Raw genomic sequence first — 22015 nt, 5'->3', positions numbered from 1 at the left:
ATTTTTGAGACATTGTCTTGCTTTGTTGCCCAGGCTAGAATGCAGTGGTGTAATTGCAGCTCACTGCACCTTTGACTTCCCTGGCTTAAATGATCCTCCCACCTCAGCCTCCCAGTGGTTGGGAAAACCGGCGAGTGCCACCACACCTGGGTAATTTTTTATTTTTAGTAGAGACAAGGTCTTGCTATGTTGCGCAGGCTCAGGTCTTTTGGAGATTATCAGAAGTTTTTGCATTAAGTATCCTCTGTTTTCTTTATTTTTTTTGAGATGGCATCTTGCTCTCCCAGGCTGGAGTGCAGTGGGGCAATCTCGGCTAACTGTAACTTCTGCCTCCTGGGTTCAAGCATTTCTTCTGCCTCAGCCTCCCAAGTAGCTGGGATTACAGGCACCCGCCACCATGCCTGGCTAATTTTTGTATTTTTAGTAAAGACGGGGTTTTGCCATGTTGGCCAGGCTAGTCTGAAACTCCTGACCTCAGGTGATCCGCTCACCTGGCCACCATTAAGTATTCTTTGATTTATAAAATAGCTTTTAAAAAAAATGTATAAAACCAAAATTTGAATATAGGTAGGGTGCAGTGGCTCATGTCTGTAATTCCAGCAATTTGGGAGGCCGAGGCAGACAGATCACTGAAGGTCAGGAGTTTGAGAATAGCCTGGCCAACATGGTGAAACCCCATTTCTACTAAAAATACAAAAATTAGCTGGACGTGGTGGTAGGCGCCTGTAATCCCAGCTACTTGAGAGGCTGAGGTAGGAGAATCTCTTGAACCCAGGAGGCAGACTTTGCAGTGAGCTGAGATCACACCACTTCACTCTAGCCTGGGTGACAGAGTGAGACTCTGCCTCAAAAAAAAAAAAGAATATACACGGTGGCTCACGCCTGTAATCCCAACACTTTGGGAGGCTGAGGCAGGTGAATCATGAGGTTAAGAGATCGAGACCATCCTGGTCAACATGGTGAAACCCCATCTCTACTAAAAATACAAAAAATTAGCTGGGCATGGTGGCGCGTGCCTGTGGTCCCAGCAACTCAGGAGCCTGAGGAAGGAGAATTGCCTGAACCCAGGAGGTGGAGGTTGCGGTGAGCCAAGATCGCGCCATTGTACTCCAGCCTGGGTAACAAGAGTGAAACTCGGTCTCAAAAAAAAAACCAAACCAATTTTACTCATTCATTTAATTACATAATCTATAATGATACTCAATGGGAAAATATAATTGAGAATTAGAAGTTTCACATGAAATCTAAATTTTACAAGTATGCTATTACTGCATAGAATTAAGAATTCTCGAGAGAACGATCCAAGATGGCCGATCGCTAACATCCCGGGATTGCAGCTCTCAGGGAAAGCGTGGAGAACTAGAGGACGCCACACTTTCAGACAAATTCTGGTCCCTCACGGAGCAGAAGATCCCCCAGTGGAGGAAACACACAGGTGGCCAGTGTGACTCTCGTGGCCGGCACAGCGGTTCCTCCAGCACCTCGGCGGGGCAGCTCTCGGAGCAGAGTAAACAGGTTCGGAGGACCCGCACGGGTCCCCAGCAGGACACCAGAGCCCGGCGCAGCGGCTGTGATGGCACCTCGGCGCGGCAGCCCTCGGCGCAGAGTAAACGGGACCGGTTCCCCTTCTGACCGAGCCCCGGGAAGGCAGAGTCGCCTACTACGGACACAAGAAGGAAGCCAGACAGGAGAATCTTGGGCAGAAAAGCACCATCAGTTTTAATGCCGCTGCTCTGGCCCTGGGAACTAACAACCTGGACGTCCACTCAAGAGACCTAATCTGAAAGTTGGTAATTTCAAAGATGACAGGAGGATAAATTTACAATGACGGGAAGAAACCAGCGTAAAAAAGCTAAGAATACTCAAAGTCAGAACGCCTCTCCCTCTAAAGATGATCACAGTTCCACATCAATAATGGAACAAGGCTTGATGGAGAACGAGCGCATCCTGATGACAGAATCACTCTTCAAGGAATGGATAATAACAAACTTCGGTGAGTTAAAAGAACATGTTGTAGCCCAACGTAAAGAAACTAGGAACTTTGAAAAAAAGTTTGATGAAATCCTGTTGAGAATAGACAACTTAGAGAAGAGTATGAGTGAATTAATGGAACTGAAGAATACAATACAGGAACTCTGAGAAGTATGCACAGGTTTAAACACTCGAATTGTTCAAGCAGAAGAAGGGATATCAGAGGTCAAAGTCCAACTTAATGAAATAAAACACGAAGAAAAGTTTAGAGAAAAAAGGATAAAAAGGAATGAGCAAAGTCTCCAAGAAATGTGGGACTATGTGAAAAGACCAAATTTACGTTTGATAGGTGTACCTGAATGTGACGGAGAGAATGAATCCAAGCTGGAAAATACCCTTCAGGATATTATTCAGGAAAATTTTCCTAAACTAGCAAAGCAGGTCAACATTCAACCCCAGGTAATACAGAGAACACCACAAAGATATTCCTCAAGAGCAACCCCAAGGCACATAATCGTTAGATTCACCAGGGTTGAAACGAAGGAGAAAATACTAAGGGCAGCCAGAGAGAGAGGTCACATTACCCACAAAGGCAAGCCTATCAGACTTACAGCAGATCTCTCAGCAGAAACTCTACAAGCCAGAAGAGAGTGGGGGCCAATATTCAACATCCTCAAAGAACAGAACCTTCAGCCCAGAATTTCATATCCAGCCAAACTAAGCTTCACAACTGAAGGAAAAATAAAATCTTTTATGAACAAGCAAGAACTCAGAGATTTTATTACCACCAGGCCTGCTTTACAAGAGCTTCTGAAAGAAGCATTACACACAGAAAGAAACAACCAGTATTAGCCTTTCTAAAAATACACCAAAAAGTAAAGAGCACCAACATAAAGAAGAATTTACACCAATGAATGGATAAAACAGCCGGTCAACATCAAATGGCAGTAACCCTAAATATAAGTTGACTAAATCCCCCAATCAAAAGTCACAGCCAAAACCCAATGGCATGTTACATCCAGACCTGTTTCACATGCAAGGATACACAAAGACTCAAAACAAAGGGATGGAGAAAGATTTACCAACCAAATGGAGAGCAAAAATAAATAATAAATAAATAAAAAGCAGGAGTTGCAATTCTCGTATCGGATAAAATAGATTTTAAAGCAACAAAGATATAGTAGTAAAAGGATCAATGCAACAACAAGAGCTGACGATCCTAACACCCAGATACGAGACCTAGATTCAATGAGACAGAAAATTAATAAGGATATCATGGACTCGAACTCAGATCCGGAACAAGTAAACTTAATAAATATTTATAGAGCTCTCCACTTCAAATACACAAAATATACATTCTTGTCAATACCACATCACACCTACCCATAAGTTTAAATGAAACATTGATTGGCCATTATTAATACCCAATTTTTTTTCAAAATAAAGCACTATTTCCATTTACTCTCCCTCTTTCTTCCTCTCCTTTACTTAATTTTTTTTCTTTTTCTCTCCTCTCTAAAAAAAAAAAAAGAATTAAGAATTCTCATATATTTCTTTAAAAAGAATAAAAAAGATGGCTGGGTGCAGTGGCTCATGCCTATAATCCCAGCACTTTGGGAGGCTGAGGCGGGTGGATCACGAGGTCAAGAGATCAAGACCATCCTGGTCAACATGGTGAAACCCTGTCTCTACTAAAAATACAAAAATTAGCTGGGCATGGTGGTGCGTGCCTGTAGTTCCAGCTACTAGGGAGGCTGAGGCAGGAGAATTACTTGAACCCAGAAGGCGGAGGTTGCAGTGAGCCGAGATTGTGCCATTGCACTCCAGTCTGGGTAACAACAGTGAAACTCCATCTCAAAAAAAAAAAGAATAATTAAAAAAAAAAAAAAAAGAATAAAAGATAAATTATGCTTTTTTTTTTGAGGCAGAGTTTTGGTCTTGTTACCCAGGCTGGCGTTTTTTTTTTTGAGAAGTCTCACTCTGTTGCCTAGGCTGGAGTCCAGTAGCATGATCTCGGCTCACTGCAACCTCTGCCTTGGCTCAAGCGATTCTTGTGCGTCAGCCTCCCAAATAGCTGGGAGTATAGGTATGTGCCACCACGCCCAGCTAATTTTTATATTTTTAGTAGACACAGGATTTCACCATGTTGGCCAGACTGGACTTGAACTCCTGACCTCAGGTGATCTGCCTGCCTTGGCCTCCCAAAGTGCTGGGATTACAGGTGTAACCACCACATTTGGCCCTATACTTTTATTGAGACAAGGTCTCCCTCTGTCACCCAGGCTGGAGTGCAGTGGTGTGATCAAGACTTACTGCAGCCTTAACCTCTTGGGCTCAAACAATCAGCCTCCTGAGTAGCTGGGACCTCAGGTGCGTGCCAACATGTCTAGCTAATTATTATTATTTTGTGTAGAGATGGAGTCTCTGTGTTGCTCAGGCTCATCTCAAACTCCTGGGCTCAAGTGAGCCTCTTGCCTTAGCCTCCCAAAGTGCTGGGAGTACAGGTGTGAGGTGAGCAGCAAGTGACCATTACCACCTGAGCTCTGCCTTATGTTAGATCAGCAGCAACATTAAATTCTCATAGGAGCATGAACCCTATTGTGAACTGCACAGGTGAGGAATCTAGGTTGTGTATTCTATATCAGAATTTAATGCCTGATGATCTGAAGTAAAAAATGTTTCATCCTGGAACTATCCCTGCCTCCTCCCTGGTCTGTGCAAAACTTGTCTTCCACAAAACTAGACTCTGATGCCAAAAGGACTGGGGACTGCTGCTATGCAGCATCTGTTTTGTTGTTGTTTGAGACAGTTTGTTCTTGTTGCTCAAGAATGCAATGGAATGCAGTGGCACTTTTGGCTCCTCTACTTCCCAGGTTCAAGAGATTCTACTGCCTCAGCCTCCCAAGTAGCTGGGATTACAGGCATGTGCCACCACACCTGGGTAATTTTTTGTATATTTAGTAGAGATGCGATTTCTCCATGTTGGTCAGGCTGGTCGCGAGCTCCTGACCTCAGGTGATCTGCCCACCGTGGCCTCCCAAAGTGCTGGGATTACAGGTGTGAGCCACCATGCCCAGCCTGCAGCATCTCTTAAGTGTTAGAAGAAGATTTGACTTCCATTAGCAGAAAGACTTAGAACTTCCTTAGCTTCTTCAAATTCTTGAATATGCACCTTGGTAAACAGTTTAGACATATGTTTACCATAAAACTCACCTAGATGCATCAGAAAAAAAAGAACAAAAGTACTGCATATATAATAGTTGTTAAATAAATAGGTGGTGAATCTCAGAGACTGATTATTCATTCTTATTGATAGTTTAATCTTATAGTATAGATCCCAGCATTTAGAAGTTGCTTAAGAAATATGTGTTGAATCAGACTGGATTCAATAATATCACTTGGGCAACTGTTGAAAAAAGAACACATTTGTATGTAGTTCTAGGACAAATGCTGATCCATTCTAGCTGAATCAGAGAATTAATTACTGGAGTGACAGATAGATATCTATTTTAAAACCCTGTATTAAAGTAAAGCTTCAATATATTATCTTACCCCTGGTTCGATGTTTGATATCAGATTCAGCTTCATTCTCCTGTTTTTTGTCTTCATTAGTGGAAATGGCATCCAATTCATGGCAGATGAGGCTGCAAGTAACAGAACAAGAGAACAGCACATGAATCCTATAAAATTTACTGTGAAAAAATTATTTAGCCAACCAAATTTGGGATGTTCTAAACACCATGATCTCTTCTTGGAGTTTTTCATGCATGTTATATGAAAGATTGGGAAATACTGTAGTAAAAGCTACTTTTAATCTGTTTAAGTCAGAATTTCCTAAACTTATTTGACCTTAATCTTTTTCTTACATAACAGCAGCTAAAAAAGCTTTATTGTTCTATTAGGGCATCATCATGTAACCTTTGAACCTTTTTTGGTTTCCATACCAAATATACCATTCCCATGAAACTACTTCCTCTAAGTATGAAGCTAATCTAATTTATTTAAAATTTCAGAACAATAATCACAAACAGGGAGTGATCAATGATCTGAAACATACCTTATGGTTGGAACAGTAAATGGATCAAATTGGTCCAGTGTGTGCAAATCAATAGGCACAGATATGCGACCTGAAAGAAGCAAAAATTATAAACTGATGATTGTGGACTATAAATCATTATAGGTGCCTCCTGCAAGTTATTTTTGGTTAAAATTTTTATCTAAGGCTTAGACAAAGGGTTAAACCTACCTGTTAACAACAGTAGTTAGAAATATAAATTAAAGTACTTTCACATTAGCTGTGCCATTAGTTTTTTTTTTTAAGAGTTAAGGTCTCACTTTGTCACCGGTGCTGGAGTGTAGTAGCATGGTCATAGCTTACTGCAGGCTTGAACTCCTGGGCTCAAGTGATCCTCCTGCCTCAGTTGTCTCTCAAAGTGCTGGGATTACAGGCATGAGCTACTGTGCCTGGCCACTTTTTCAGTTTTTGTTGAGTCAGGGTCTCACTAAATTGCCCAGGCTGGCCGTGAACTCCTGGCCTGAAACAATCCTCTTGCCTCAGCCTCCTGAGTTGCTGGGAATACAGGTGTGAACCACCATGTTCAGCATGTCTTTTATTTCTCTTTAAAAAATAGCCAACAAATAAATAAATAAATAAAACAGATGTGAAGACTGTTGAGCTGTTTTCCAGTTGCTCTTATCCGTACTTTCATTTATATATTTAGAAATAAAGTATATTGGCCGGGCGCGGTGGCTCAAGCCTGTAATCCCAGCATTTTGGGAGGCCGAGGCGGGTGAATCACAAGGTCAAGAGACTGAGACCATCCTGGTCAACATGGTGAAACCCTGTCTCTACTAAAAATCAAAAAATTAGCTGGGCATGGTAGCGTGTGCCTATAATCCCAGCTACTCAGGAGGCTGAGGCAGAATTGCCTGAACCCAGGAGGCGGAGGTTGCGGTGAGCCGAGATTGCGCCATTGCACTGTAGCCTGGGTAACAAGAGCGAAACTCCGTCTCAAAAAAAAAAAAGGAGAAATAAAGTATATTTAAATATTTCATTTTTAAGTTCAGGACAATCTCAGATTTAGTGAGTCATAAAAAAAGGCAAAATATATGGAAATATTATATTTACACTGGCTTGGTTTATTTATTGAGATCAATACAGGTAGCCACATTTCAGATACTTTTAGAAAGCATTTCGGAAATGAAATAGAAATTACTCTTTTATAATACCCCCCTTGGATACCATATGGACTTCAACACATCTCAAAAATGACATAATGAGGCTGGGTACAGTGACTCACATCTGTAATCCCAGCACTTTGGGAGACTGGGCTGGTGAATTGCTTGAGCTCAGGAGTTTGAGACCAACCTGGGCAACACAGCAAAACCATGACTACAAAAAATACGAAATATTAGCTGGGTATGGTAGCACATGCCTGTAGTCCCAGCTATTCAGGAGAGTGAGGCAGGAGGATTGCTTGAAATTGGGAGATTGAGCCTGCAGTGAGCCTAGATTCCACCACTGCACTTCAGCCTGGGTGACAGAGTGAGCCCTGTCTGGAAAATAAACAACAAAAACATTCCTTTCCTTTCCTTTTCCTTTCCCTCCCTCTCCCCTCCCCCTCTCCCCTCTCCTTTCCTTTCTTATGAGACAGGGTCTCATTCTGTCGCCAAGGCTGGAGTGCAGGTGGCACCATCACAACTCACTGTAGCCTTGACCACCCAGCCTCAAGTGATCCTCCTGCCTCAGCCTCTTGAGTAGCTGGAACTACATGCATGCACCACCTTGTCTGGCTAATTATTGTATTTTTTGTAGAGGAGGGGTATAGGCATGTTGCCTAGGCTGGTGTCAGAATCTTGGGGTCAACTGATCTGCCCACTTTGCCCTCCCAAAGTCCTGAGATTACAGGAGAAAGCCACCACATATGGCCACACACAATTTTCTTTTTATGACCTTGTATAAGTTACATCTTGGACCACTGTTTTCTCATCTTACAATGAGAGCTGTTCTAAGATTTTGATTGTCCTCTCCAAATCTAACATGGAACCTCAGAAACCCCACTGAAAAACAGTTACATAGTAGAAATTCATCTGGTAGCTACTTAACTGACAATATAAAAATCTAATCGGGCTGGGCACAGTGGCTCACACCTGTAATCCCAGCACTTCGGGAGGCTGAGGTGGGCAGATCATCTGAGGTCAGGAGTTCAAGATCAGCCTGGCCAACATGGTGAAACCCCATCTCTACTAAAAAAAAAAACAAAAAATTAGCTGGGCGTGGTGGCACATTCCTGTAATCCCAGCTACTCAGGAGGATGAGGGAGGAGAATTGCTTGAACCTGAGAGGTGGAGGTTGCAGTGAGTCGAGATCACGCCACTGCACTCCAACCTGGGCAACAAGAGTGAAACTCTGTCTCAAAAACAACAACAACAAAACACTAATTTAGGTATTAGGTGACAGCAATTCTTTTACCTTTAAAAATCATAGGACATCATATATATCCAGACCTAAAGCCATGCTTACTAAAGCCAACAGCAACTTATTTTTCTTTTAGTTTTCCTTAGTTTCTTCATGTAGTACCTGTTTTAGGATGCACACTAAAAGGACTCTTCAGTAGATGATTGATTCCTTTGCTGACATTGATATCCAGCCGTGGAAAACAGTACTGGAGCATAATCTCCCACTCCAGCCAGGGTCCACATTTGTCATTTTTGATGTTATTCTAAAAGCAGATACAAGGCCAGCATGAGGATCAGTAGGAATTGTTGAGGATTTCTTTAAAGAAAGTTAAAATAATGATCTTCAATGATCTTTAACTGACTAAGCAAAACAATCAATTTAATTAAGAATTGCATTATTATATTTATAATATAGATTTCAATGGAATATACCTGACATTTGCTGGCTGCTTTCTTCAAGTGCTCCCAACGCTGAAGTGAACTGTGAGACTTTTGGAAGCTTTGTTGGAGTTCATCACGAATTGGTGATGGGTCATTAAGGAACAGACTCATTTAGGGGACGTCAATGAACAACTTAGTTTTCAATATGTATTACCACAAGGGTATCTTTTTTTTTTGAGATGGAGTTTTGCTCTTGTTACGCAGGCTGGAGTGCAATGGAGTGATCTCGGCTCACCGCAACCTCCGCCTCCTGGGTTCAGGCAATTCTCCTGCCTCAGCCTCCTGAGAAGCTGGGATTACAGGCACGCACCACCATGTCCTGCTAATTTTTTGTATTTTTAGTAGAGACGGGGTTTCACCATGTTGACCAGGATGGTCTCGATCTCTTGACCTCGTGATCCTCCCGCCTCGGCCTCCCAAAGTGCCTGGGATTACAGGCTTGAGCCACCGTGCCCGGCCTCTTTTTTTTAATTCAGTCTCTGTACAGACTGCCAAAAATTGCCAACTCCAACTATATTTCAAGTCTCATGGTGGTGTATTTGAAAATTTTTTCAATTAGTGATAATCATGCCTTGGATAAACCTCACTGGCTATGATACTGCCACTGTGCAAAGCTTCCACAAGGGTATCTTATAAATATTTAGACAGTAATTATTAATGTTTCTTAAAACATAAATGTTGGCCAGGCATGGTGGATCACCTGAGGTCAGGAGTTCAAGACCAGCCTGGCCAACATGGTGAAACCCCATCTCTACTAAAAATACAAAAATCAGCTGGGGATGGTGACACATATCTGTAATTCCAGCTGCTTGGGAGGCAGAGGCAGGTGAAATGCTTGAACTTGGAAGGTATAAGTTGCAGTGAGCCAAGATTGTGCCATTGCACTACAGCCTGTGTGATAGAGTGAGACTCCATCTCAAAAAACAACCCCACAAATGTTAAAACTCAACAGTTGTATCTAGCTGGGCACAGTGGCTCAAGCCTGTATTCCCAGCACTTTGGGAGGCCAAGGTGGGTGGGTCATTTGAGGTCAGGAGTTTGAGACCAGCTTGGCCAACATGGTGAGACCCACATCTCTACTAAAAAGAATACAAAAAATTAGCTGGATGTGGTGGTGCGTGCCTGTAGTCTCAGCTACTCAGGAGGCTAAGGCAGGATAATTGCTTGAACCTGGGAGGCAGAAATTGCAGTAAGCAAGATTGTACCACTGCAGTCCAGCATGGGTGACAGAGTGAGACTCTGTCTCAAAAACAAAACAAAACAAAACAAAACAAAACAAAACAAAACAAAACAACAACAACCAAACGAACCAATACCAGTTGTATCCTTGAAATCTTCCCCTGTAGAAATATTGTGATAATAAACAGAAAGAATGCCAAAATAACTAAAAGGTATAATGTAAAGTTTTCCATGATCTGCATGTATTTTGACTATATGATTCACCATTCTTTAGCCATTAATTCCAGGACCAACTTCTAAAATGAGAAAACTGATTCGCAACATGGCCTCATTTTTTAAAATTTGTGCCAGACCAGAGATACTGAACTCTAGAAATACAGGAGATATTTTGTATAAAAAAGATTATAAGTATATGAGAACCTACAAGCAGACATATCTACACATTTATAATATCACAGATCAAAACAACTAGTTAACACAGAAATGATCACAGGAAAGGATATTTTCAGGAACAAGGGCTAAAATCTTATCCCAGCTTTCTTTATTTTCGAGAATATCTTGATTAACCAAGGCATATTCTTCAAAGTATTTATTTATTATGTTTATAGATTTTCTGTAGGAACAACAATAACAACAGAGTCCCAACACTATTAGCAACACATATGCCACACAGGTATTGTGGCCACTGTGGGGAAGACTACTGCTTTTCATTTTCATGACATTTTTAGAACTTAATTATGTAAAATGGGAATATTATCCTTTTTAGGGTTATGATAATTAAATGAGACACTTTAAGGGAAAATAATCTGGCACAGAATAGGTATACAAGAAATGTTTACTTTTTAAACCGCATAACTTAGAAGGTTATTATATGCAATAAGGGTAGAAAGCAACCAGCCTAGGACACCATAATACATCAATAGTAGAATGGGGGATGCAGAAATTCACAATTTCCACTGTGAATTGCTTGTATTAACATCTCAACGATCATATACTGTTTGCAGTTTACAAATATGCTTAACATTTACTCTTTCACTTAATCATTGCCACAACTCTGTGAGACAGGTAGATGTTGTCCCCCCACCCCCATAGAGATAAGGAAATGAGCAGCAATATTTTATCAAGATCATAGTAAGTGGCAGAATAGGAATTTTTACTTCTAATGCTTTTCCCACTATCCTAGAGAAGTAGTGAATTCAGTGTAAAAAGCACGGGCTTTGGAGTCATGGAGACCAGGGCATGAATCCTAAATTTAACAACTAACTTGTGTAATGCCAAGCTTAATATACAATCTAAAACTCACTCTCCTTATCTATAAATGGAGATACCATCAAGTCTCTTGTGGGGTTGCTGTGAAGAGCAATGAGAACATCTATAAAGCACCTATTACGAATACTGCTTCATAAAATAGGCACTGAATTAACTATAGCTATTATTATTATTAAATGCTACCCAGCAGTGAAAATTGACAGCAAGGTAACTCTAAAGGCACATGCTGGTAAATCAGACACCTTGAAGTGCATGGAGACTTTTCCAACAGACCTGATAAAAGGATGAATTTTTTCACTTAGGTGAACTTTCTTTTTAACGTCTTGACCACCCTGAAAAATAAATCATCAAAAAAAAAAAAACTTCATATATACAACATAAAAGAAATACAATCATGTGCAGTATAATGACGCTTTAGTCAATGATGGACAGTATATAAGATGGTGGGTCCTACTGGGAGTGGTGGCTCATGCCTGCAATCCCAGTACTTTGGGAGGCTGAAGTGGGTGGATTACCTGAGGTCAGGAGTTTGAGACCAGCCTGGCCAACATGGCAAAACCCCATCTCTATTAAAAATACAAAAAATTAACCAGGCTTGATGGTACATGCCTGTAATCCCACCTACTCAGGAGGCTGAGGCAGAAGAATCACTTGAACCTGGGAGGTGGAGGTTGCAGTGAGCCAAGATCGTGTCACTGCACTCCAGCCTGGGCAGCAAGAGCAACACTCCATCTCAAAAAAAAAAGATGGTGATCCCATAAGATTGTAATACTGCATTTTTACTGTGACTTTTCTATGTTTAGGTATGTTTAGCTATATCAATATATCAATACTTACCATTGTGTTCCAACTGCCCACAGTATTAGTACAGTAACATGTTGTACAGGTTATAGCCTAGGAGCAGTAGGTTATACCATATAATCTAGATGTATAGTAGGCTATACCATCTGGGTCTGTTTAATTATACTCCATGATTTTGCACAGTCATGCATTTCTCAGGATGTATCCTCGTTGTTAAGTGATGCATAATTGTAATTAAAAAATTTCTAGGGCTGGGCACAGTGGCTCATGCTGTAATCCCAGCACTTTGAGAGGCCGAGGTGGGCAGATCACCTGAGTCAGGAGTTCGAGACCAGCCTGACCGATATGATGAAACCCTGTCTCCACTAAAAATACAAAAATTAGCCAGGCATGGTGGCAGGTGCCTGTAATCCCAGCTACTTGGGAGGCTAAGACGGGAGAATTGCTTGAACCTGGAAGGAGGAGGTTGCAGTGAGCCAAGATTGCACCACTGCACTCCAGCCTGGGCAACAGAACGAGACTGTCTCAAAAACAAAAAAAGATTCTTAGGCCAGGTGCAGTGGCTCACACCTGTAATCTCAGCACTTTGGGAGGCCAAGGTGGGAGGATAGTTTGAGTTTAGGAGTTTGAGAACAGCTTGGGCAATAAAGTGAAACCCTGTTTCTGCCAAAAATTAGCTGGGCATGGTGCTGCATGCCTGTAGTCTCAGCTACTCAGGAGGCTGAGGGAGAAGGATCACTTGAGCCCAGGAGGTCAAGGCTGCAGGGAGCTGTAGTCACGCCACTGTACTCTAGCCTGGGTGACAGGGTGAGACCATGTCTCAAAGCAAAGCAAAGCAAAGCAAAACAAAACAAAACACCCAAACCAAAACCAAACTTTAATATGTTCTATTATTTTACATGTAACAAATCTATTTTATCATTTTACATATGTCACAAAGGAAGATTTATAGTGAAATGAAATATCTTAAAACATGTAGCTACTATGGCTGGGCGCAGTGGCTCACGCCTGTAATCCTAGCACTTTGGAAGGCCAAGGTGGGCGGATCATGAGGTCCGGAGATTGAGACCATCCTGGCCAACATGGTGAAACCCTGTCTCTACTAAAATACAAAAATTAGCCAGGCATGGTGGCATATGCCTGTAGTCCAGCTACTCGGGAGGCTGAGGCAGGGGACCTGCTTGAACCTGGGAGGTGGAGGTTGCAGTGTCTGAAATCGTGCCACTGCACTCCAGCCTGGATGACAGAGTGAGACTCCATCAAAAAGACAAAAACAAACCAACAACAAAAAAACATGTAGCTACTATGACTTTAAATGATCTATCGGTAACTTCATTTACTCTACAATGTGAATGCCATTAAAGATAGTTTTATTTTATTTGACAATAAACATATCAGGCTTGGTAACATCTAGAAAATAAAGCAGTGCAAATTAGAATTCAGAGGACCTTACCTTTACAAGGCTCAAATACTCAACTATCCCAGAACGTACTGCAGAAGACAATTTTCTAACTGATTCATCACAGACCCAACAATGAACACCTCTCCTTCCAGAATATACCCAGAGACGATGCTTAAATCCAAAGTCCTCTGAAGAGAGAAATAATAGGTTTTAAAACCAATCTATAAACTCCTTAACTATTATATATTAAATTACTTGTTTCCTATGGTCCCCATGTTCTTGCTTCATTTCTTTACCCATCCTGGCCTCTCTGCTAGGAAATTCTTTTTTAAAAACTTATTTTATTAAAAAAAATTTTTTTTAACCAATTATTTATTTATTCGGAGATTGGGTTATGAGACTGGCTAATTTTTTTATTTTTGGTAGAGATGGGAGTTTTGCCATGTTGCCCAGGCTGGTCTCAAACTCCTGGGCTTAAGTGATCCACCAACTTTGGCCTCCCAAAATACTGGGATTACAGGAGTGAGCCTCTGTGCCCAGCTTCTGCCAGGAATTTCTTTATGCCCCAGTGCTTCCAACTGTCCCTGACCCATTGCCATTTATCCTTAAAGAATTGCTCTAGGAATATTAAAAGAGCTAACATATTTACAGTGCTTAGAACAGCGCCTGGCACATAATAAGACCCCTATGAAGAGAGTTAACTACCATCATCATCACCATTACCACCTCCGTTGACAAGCCTTTTCTCTCTCTCTCTCTCTTTTTTTTTTTTTTGAGAACCTTTCACTTTTGTTGCCCAGGCTGGAGTGCAATGGTGTGATCTCAGCTCATGCAACCTCCACCTCCTAGGTTCAAGCAATTTTCCTGCCTCAGCCTCCCAAGTAGCTGGGATTACAGGCATGTGCTACCACGCCTGGCTAATTTCTGTATTTTTAGTAGAGGCGGGGTTTCTCCATGTTGGTCAGGCTGGTCTTGAACTCCTGACCTCAGGTGATCCACCTGCCTCAGCCTCCCAACGTGCTGGGATTACAGGTGTAAGCCACAGTGCCCGGCCTGACAAGCCTTTTCTGATCCAATCTTTTCCCATTCCAGTATATACTCCTGCTGTTTTAGATCCCCAGAGCACCCTGTATATATTACTTAACGCAAATGTAATCTTCACTTTTCTTAATGGTCATCTTAGACTACATAACCTATTTGAGGTATGCGTTGCTATCTTTTACATTCCCCTTATCTACGATAGTACGTAACATAGGTATTCACCACATGGAAACAAAGGAGATACACTGGTTTGTTAAATAGCTGTTTTAAAATTCCACTACTACGTTATTCTTGTCTTTCATTTTCCTTTCATATGTTTAAAGGAGACATATTAGAAATTTATGAGATTTGGCCAGGCACGGGTAGCTCATGCCTGTAATACCAGCACTATGGGAGGCTGAAGTGGTTGTCTCATGAGGTCAGGAGTTCGAGACCAGCCTAACCAACATGGTGAAACTGTCTCTACTAAAAATACAATAATTAGCCAGGCATGGTGGTGTACACTTGTCATACCACATACTCAGGAGGCTGAAGCAGAAGAATTGCTTGAATCCAGTAGGTGGAGGTTGCAGTGAGCCGAGATTGCACCACTGCACGTCAGCCTGGGCAACAGGGCGAGACTCCGTCTCAAAAGTCTCAAAAAAAAAAAAAAATAAATAAAAATAAATTTATGAGATTTGATCACAAAATAGAGAGACTAATATTCAGAGGAAAACCGATTTTTGTACTTGGCCCCATTCAGAAACTGCTGATACTTGCCCTCCAATGCTCTGTCAATGATGCGTATGGCCATTGTCATAAGGGTCCAGCACTTAGGACATATGTCTGCAGAACTGAAGCAGAGTCATCATTACTCATGGTTAGTGACATCACCCACCCTAACAGCAAGACACCCAGTGCTCACCTACAACATCTCCTCACATCATCATAATCTGTCATGTCAATGTCAAATACCAGTTCTTTTTCCTGAGCCTGGAAAGCTCCCAGCTTCACTGTATTGTGTTGATTGGGCTACAAATACAAAATATCAATGAGTTCTTGTAAGAGCTGTCACATTGCTAAATCTGCTTATTTTCTACACAGATGGAAAAAGTTGCCAAAAAGAAACAAAGAAACTATATAATGCCAACTGTATGTCAGTTAAAGTTCATTATTTTGGATCCCACACATACAGAATTGATGGGTCTTAACTTTCACAAACTTAAGGCAGGGTTTAATGAATACATATCCACCATAAACATTTGTTGGTCAATAAGGATAATAATAAAGCTGTTTTTAGATTTCTGATTAGGGAACATATACAAATAATGGCCTATTGTGAGGTGTTTTAAGAATCTTTACTTGTTACTGTACATACAAGGTATTTAAATTTTTTCAGTAATTCAAAAAGATCTCCCCATTTAATTTGAACTGAGGCTTTATTATAAAGAGGCTATGAGAAGCTGGACGCTGTGGGCCATGCCTATAATCCCAGCACTTTTGGAGGTTGAGGCAGGCTGATCACTTGAGGTCACAAGTTGGAAACCAGCCTGGCCAATGGCAAAACTCTGTCTCTACTAAAGATACAAAAATTAGCCGGGTGTGGTGGCACATGCTTGTATTTCCAGCTACTTCAGAGGATGAGGCAGGAGAATCACTTGAACCTGGGAGGTGGAGGTTCTTGTGAGCCAAGATCATGCCACTGTACTCCAGCCTGGGCAAAAGAGACTCTGTCTCAGAAGAAAAAAAAGGCTATGTATCAGCTGGGTGCAGTGGCTCACGTCTGTAATCCCAGCACTTTGGGAGGCTAAGGTGGGAGGATCACTTGAGCCCAGAAGTTCGAAACCAGCCTGGGCAACATGGCGAAACCCCATCTCTGCAAAAAAATGTAAAAATTAGCTGGGTATGGTGGGACATGCTTGTAGTCCCAGCTAATTGGGAGGCTGAGGTGGGAGGACTGCTTGGACCCGGGAAGCGGAGGTTGCAGTGAGCCATGATAGCTTCACTGTAGTCCATCCTGGATGATAGACAGCAAGACTATCTCAAAAAAAAGAGGCTATGATCTACCAAGTAAAGAAGGTAGACTGAGTACAGGTACTGGCTGGGCATGGTGGCATGCCTATAGTCCTGGTTATTCAGGAGGCTGAAGCAGGAGGATCCTGCCTGTGAATAGCCACTGCACGCCAGCCTGGGTGACAGAGCAAGACTCCATCTCAAACAAAACAAAACAAACCACCCAAAATCCAGGTACTTAGTTTACTCCTTCCAAACCCTACAACAATGATGTTAATGTTTTTTTTCTTTTTTAATGACATGACTTTTTAAAAAAATTTATTTAATATACTTTAAGTTCTGGTGTAATTTGCAGATCATGCAGATTTGTTACATAGATATACACGTGCCATGGTGGTGGTTTGCTGCATCCATCACCCGTCATCTACATTAGGTATTTCTCATAGTGCTACCCCTTTTCCAATACCCCTAGCCCCTGCTATTCCTCCCCTAGTCCCCCACCTCCCAGCCCCTAGTGACATAAGCCTTTTAAAAAAGAACCAGAGAGGTGCTGAGCCTGGTGGCTCACGCCTGTAATCCCCAGCACTTTGGGAGGTCGAGGTGGGCGGATCATTTGAGCCTAGGAGTTTAAGACCAGCCTGGCCAACATGGTGAAACCCCATCTCTACTAAAAATACAAAAAAATGAGCTGGGTATGGTGGCACCTGCCTGTAGTTCCAGCTACTCTGGAGGCTGAGGTTGCAGTGAACCGAGGTAGCGCCACTGCCCTCCAGCCTGGGTGACACAGCAAGACTATGTCTCAAAAAAAAGAACCCAAGTGTATATCACCACAATTTTTTATAACTAAGTCAGAAGGGAGTGGTAACAGGAGATTCATAAAAACTAAATCTTAGGCTGTCAGGAAAGATAAGAGGTGCAACCCAATTTATACCTCAGAATCCCCAAAAAGCTCAGGGATAGGTGATACCAGCTATTGCTGGAATGAGTAAGTATGTGTTTAGTGGTGAAGCTGAGATGAAAAACAGTAAGATTTTCAAGGCCACCCTTGACTGAAGGAAAAAAAAAGGATTGGTTCAAAGAATAGCAAAGAAGCAGTTAGCTTGCTAGATTCCTATACTTAGCTTGAAGAGCTAGGTGACTGCTCTTTCATTTCCTTGGTAGAAGACACCTGAGTTATTTTCTGGAGAGCATAAAACAGAAGGTATCTGAACTTTGAAAACAGGTACAACTGAATAGTATGTTGTACTGATATTAGGGGGAATAATTAGACATTTATACGTGGAATGTTAAGACCCAGCCCTTTCCCCCTACATCTGTACTCTCACTACCATCTCAGGCAGGAGGCTGGAAGATTCTTCTCTAAAGAATCTGATCACGGCTGGGCATGGTGGCTCATGCCTGTAATCCCAGCACTTTGGGAGGCCAGGGTGGGCAGATCACTTGAGGTCAGGAGTTCAAGACCAGCCTGGCCACTACGGTGAAACCCAGTCTCTACTAAAAATACAAAAATTAGCCAGATAGGTGGCATGTGCCATATCAGTCCAAGCTGCTTGGAAGGTGGAACATGGAGAATCACTTGAACCCAGGAGGCGGAGGTTGCACTGAGCCAAGATTGCACCACTGCACTCCAGCCTGGGCGACAGAATGAGACTTAGTCTAAACAAAGAAAAGTCTAATCAGGGTTGGGCACAGTGGCTCATGCCTGTAATCCTAGCACTTTGGGAGACCGAGGCAGGTGGATCACCTGAGGTCAGGAGTTCGAAACCAGCCTGGCCAAAATGGTGAAACCCTGCCTCTACTAAAAACACAAAAATTAGCTGGGCGTGGTAGCGGGCACCTGTAATCCCAGCTACTTGGGAAGCTGAGGCAGGAGGATTGCTTAAACCCAGGAGGAAGAGGTTGCAGTGAGCCAAGATGGTGCCACTGCACTCCAGCATGGGTGACAGAGCAAGACTCCATCTCACTCACACAAACAAAGAATCTGATCAGATGTGCCAGGTGCTGTTCTAGGCTCCAGGAACAGATCTGTGTTCGAAACAAAGATCTCTGCTCTAGTGGAGTTTTCATTCTAGCAAAGATCTAGAAAAACTGACATCAGTGATTCCCTAATAACATGGCCCAGCCAGATCACAGCAGTAAAGAAATCTCAGCCATGTGTACAGAACTTCCTGTCTCTCTTTTGAGACCAGGTCTCACTCTGTCACCCAGGCTGGAGTGCAATAGCATGATCTTGGCTCACTGCAACCTCCACCTACCAGGTTCAAGAGATCCTCCTATATCAGCCTCCCTAGTACCTGGCCTAGCAGCTGGGACTACAGGTATGTGCCATCATACCCAGCTAATATTTTTTTTTTGGTAGAGATGAGGTTTTGCCATGTTGCCCAGGCTGATCTCGAATTCCTGAGCTCAAGTGATCTGCCTACCTTGGCCTCCCAAAGTGCTGGGAGCTGGGATTACAGGTGTGAGCTACCACACTTGGCCCAGAGCTTGCTTTCTTTTTTTTTTTGAGACGGAGTTTCGCCCTTATTGCGCAAGCTGGAGTACAGTGGCGCAATGTTGGCTCACTGCAACTTCCACCTCCTGGGTTCAAGTGATTCTCCTGCCTCAGCTTCCCGGGTAGCTGGGATTACAGGCATGTATTAGCCTGGCTAATTTTGTATCATTAGTAGAGACAGGGTTTTACCATGTTGGTGAGGCTGGTCTTGAATTCTTGACTTCAGGTGATCTGTCTGCCTCAGCACCCCAAAGTGCTGGGATTACAGGCATGACACACTGTGCTTGATAGGCCCTGAGCTTTCAATCAGGTTTTTAGCATTCCATTCTTAAATATAAAAACAAACAAAAAATTATCAGACATATGAGAAAAGCCTTTAATATGAGAGGGGAAAAAAACACGGAAAGAAAGCAACCTGGAGAAAACAGTGTAACAGAAGAAATCTTAAAAAAGTATCATTGATATGCACAGAGATTTAAGACATATCAATGAAAAAAGTACAAGATGCCCTTAGAAATTAAAATACAACAGCAGAAATGAAAACATCTGAGAAAATCCTCCAGAAAGTAGAACAAAAAAAGAGATGGAAAATAGGAGGAAAGGAAAATAGAAAATCAGTTGAAAAGGCCTACCATCTGATTTTAGGATTTCTAGAGATACGAGAAAAAACAGGTAGACAAAATTGTGTTCTAAAAAAAAATTCTCCAGAATTTCCTTTTCCCAAAATTTATTCTGAAGGACATGAGTTCATTATCATAAGGGCCCATAAGTATCTAGTATAATAGATGAAAAAAGATGCACACCAAGGCACATCATTGTGAAATTTTAGAACATTAGAGACAGATGGGATTGAAAGAAAATCCTACGAGCTTCCAGGTATAACACATTGGAAGAAGAATCAGAATGGCATTAGTCTTCTCAATAGCAACACTGGAAATGAGAAGATAATGTGGCACTGTCTTCAAAATTCTAAGGAAAATTATTTCCAACCTCAACCATCAGTCAAGGTATAAAGGTAGAATGAAGACATTTTTCAGAAATCTAGGTGTCAAACATTTTGTCTTCCATGCACCATTTCTCTGGAATCTCCTGGAGGATGTGCTCCACCAAAACAAGGGAGTTATAGCATTAGGACAGAGGTGAAAGGAAACTAGGGTGATTACAAGATTATATTTATTTTTCAGGATTAGAGAGTAATCAATCCAGATTGGAGGTCAGAAGGCTAAAGAAAATTTCTTCAAGATAAAATCAACAAACTATCTGCTGGGTCTGAATATATTGGAAGAATTAGACAACTGGCAAAGAGTCTGGGGTTAAATGAGTTATCTAACCCTAATTTTTTTTTTTTTTTTTGAAACAGAGTCTTGCTCTGTTGCCCAGGCTGGAGTGCAGTGGCACTATCTTGGTTCAATGCAACCTCTACTTCCCAGGTTCAAGCGATTCTCCTGCCTAAGCCTTCTGAGTATCTGGGACTATAGGCATGCACCAGCATGCCTGGCTAATTTTTGTATTTTTATTAGAGACAGGGTTTCATTGTGTTGGCCAGGCTGTTTTCAAACTCTTGACCTCAGGTGATCCACCTACCTCCACCTCCCCAAGTGCTGGGATTACAGGTATGAACCACTGTGCCCTGCCCTAACCCTAATTTTTAATTTAATGAAAATTATATTAAGAGTAGGAGGGAATGGGAAATTTTTTATGCATTGAGGGCATAAAAAAAAAATTCCCCAGCATTTCCTTTTCCCAAAATTTATTTTGAAGGACATGAGTTATAAGATCCCATAAGTATCTAGCATAATACATGAAAAACAATGCATATCATCTGCCACAGTGGAAAGACAGATTATGCTTAAAATGTAAAAACAGAAGGAATACAGGCATGTTTAACAAGCAGGCAAATATTGTAAGAATTAGCTAAAAGAAAGTGGTTGCTTCTGGGACTGGGCATGGTGACTCACGCCTGTAATCCCAGCACTTTGGGAAGCTGAGGCTGGTGGATCACTTGCAGTCAGGAGTTTGAGACCAACCTGGCCAACATGGCGAAACACCGTCTCTAATAAAAAAATACAAAAATTAGATGAGTGTGGTGGCACGAGCCTATAATCCCAGCTACTTGGGAGGCCGAGGTGGGAGATTCACTTGAACCAGGGCGGCGGAAGTTGCAGTGAGCCAAGATAGAGTCACTGCACTCCAGCCTGGGCAAGAGTCTCAAAAAAAAAAGTACAAAAGTGGTTGCTTCTGGGTAGCAAAAAATGAGGGGAAAAAGGATAGCAGATTTTTTTTGAGACAGCATCTCACTGTCACCCAGGCTGGAGTGCAGTGGCGTGATCTTCACTCACTGCAACCTTTGCCTACTGGATTAAAGCAATTCTTCCGCCTCAACCTTCTGAGTAGCTGGGACTATAGGCATGTGCCACCACGCCCAGCTAAGTTTTTGTATTTTTTGGTTGAGATGGGGTTTTACCATGTTTTCCAGGCTGGTCTAGAACTCCTGACTCAAGTGATCTGCCCATCTCGACCTTTCAAAGTGCTGGGATTACAGACAGGAACCACTGCACCCCGCCTGGTAGCAGATTTAAAAAAAAAACAAAACAAATAGAAGTATTTGATTTTGTAAACCATGTGCATACATAACTGGTACCCTAACCTCTCTTAAAATTAAAAAAAAATTTTTTTATTAAAAAATTTATTAAAAAAAAATTTTTTTTTGGTGCTGTGACTTGGATTCTTAGAAGTTTTTTAAAATTCTCAACCTATAAAGAGGAAGTATTTTTTCTGCCTGCCTTTTATTACCTCATCTCCCCTTACTTTGATGATGAGAGACAGGTCTGGGATTTAGAGTTAGACCTAAAGCCATGCCAGGCAAATTCTAATTAAAAAGCTTGATGTAGCAATATTAGTTAGCAAAAGTATTTGGGTTTAAGTCCCAGCTCTATCATTTAGAAATTGTGTGTGAGCTTGGACAA

The 22015-nt window shown here is 41.9% G+C and overlaps 1 protein-coding gene and 1 non-coding gene across 3 annotated transcripts in view; both read right to left on the bottom strand.

Moving 5' to 3' along the window:
• Window positions 1–22015, bottom strand: part of PRIM1 (DNA primase subunit 1) — a 30470-nt gene that overhangs the window by 5691 nt on the left and 2764 nt on the right. The window contains exons 3-11 of one of the 2 annotated variants that reach the window (XR_013521825.1): window positions 15468–15574; window positions 15323–15396; window positions 13574–13710; window positions 11593–11651; window positions 10554–10663; window positions 8863–8954; window positions 8552–8693; window positions 6029–6981; window positions 5524–5615 (exon numbers count right to left, since the gene is read on the bottom strand). Coding sequence is in view for 1 of the 2 variants with exons in the window: in XM_002752618.7 (XP_002752664.1) it covers window positions 5524–5615; window positions 6029–6098; window positions 8552–8693; window positions 8863–8954; window positions 10554–10663; window positions 11593–11651; window positions 13574–13710; window positions 15323–15396; window positions 15468–15574 (883 nt within the window). In the remaining variant the exon portion in view is untranslated. The remainder of the gene's footprint in view (window positions 1–5523; window positions 5616–6028; window positions 6982–8551; window positions 8694–8862; window positions 8955–10553; window positions 10664–11592; window positions 11652–13573; window positions 13711–15322; window positions 15397–15467; window positions 15575–22015) is intronic. The other variant, XM_002752618.7, reaches the window with a different exon arrangement.
• On the bottom strand, window positions 9350–9487 carry LOC118144538 (U4 spliceosomal RNA). The gene has a single exon (XR_004729311.3). It is a non-coding gene; the product is annotated as a U4 spliceosomal RNA (small nuclear RNA).

Source organism: Callithrix jacchus, chromosome 9, assembly GCF_049354715.1.
Source record: "Callithrix jacchus isolate 240 chromosome 9, calJac240_pri, whole genome shotgun sequence".
NCBI classification, from domain to species: domain Eukaryota; kingdom Metazoa; phylum Chordata; class Mammalia; order Primates; family Cebidae; genus Callithrix; species Callithrix jacchus.
This window is presented reverse-complemented; position numbering and strand designations above follow the sequence as displayed.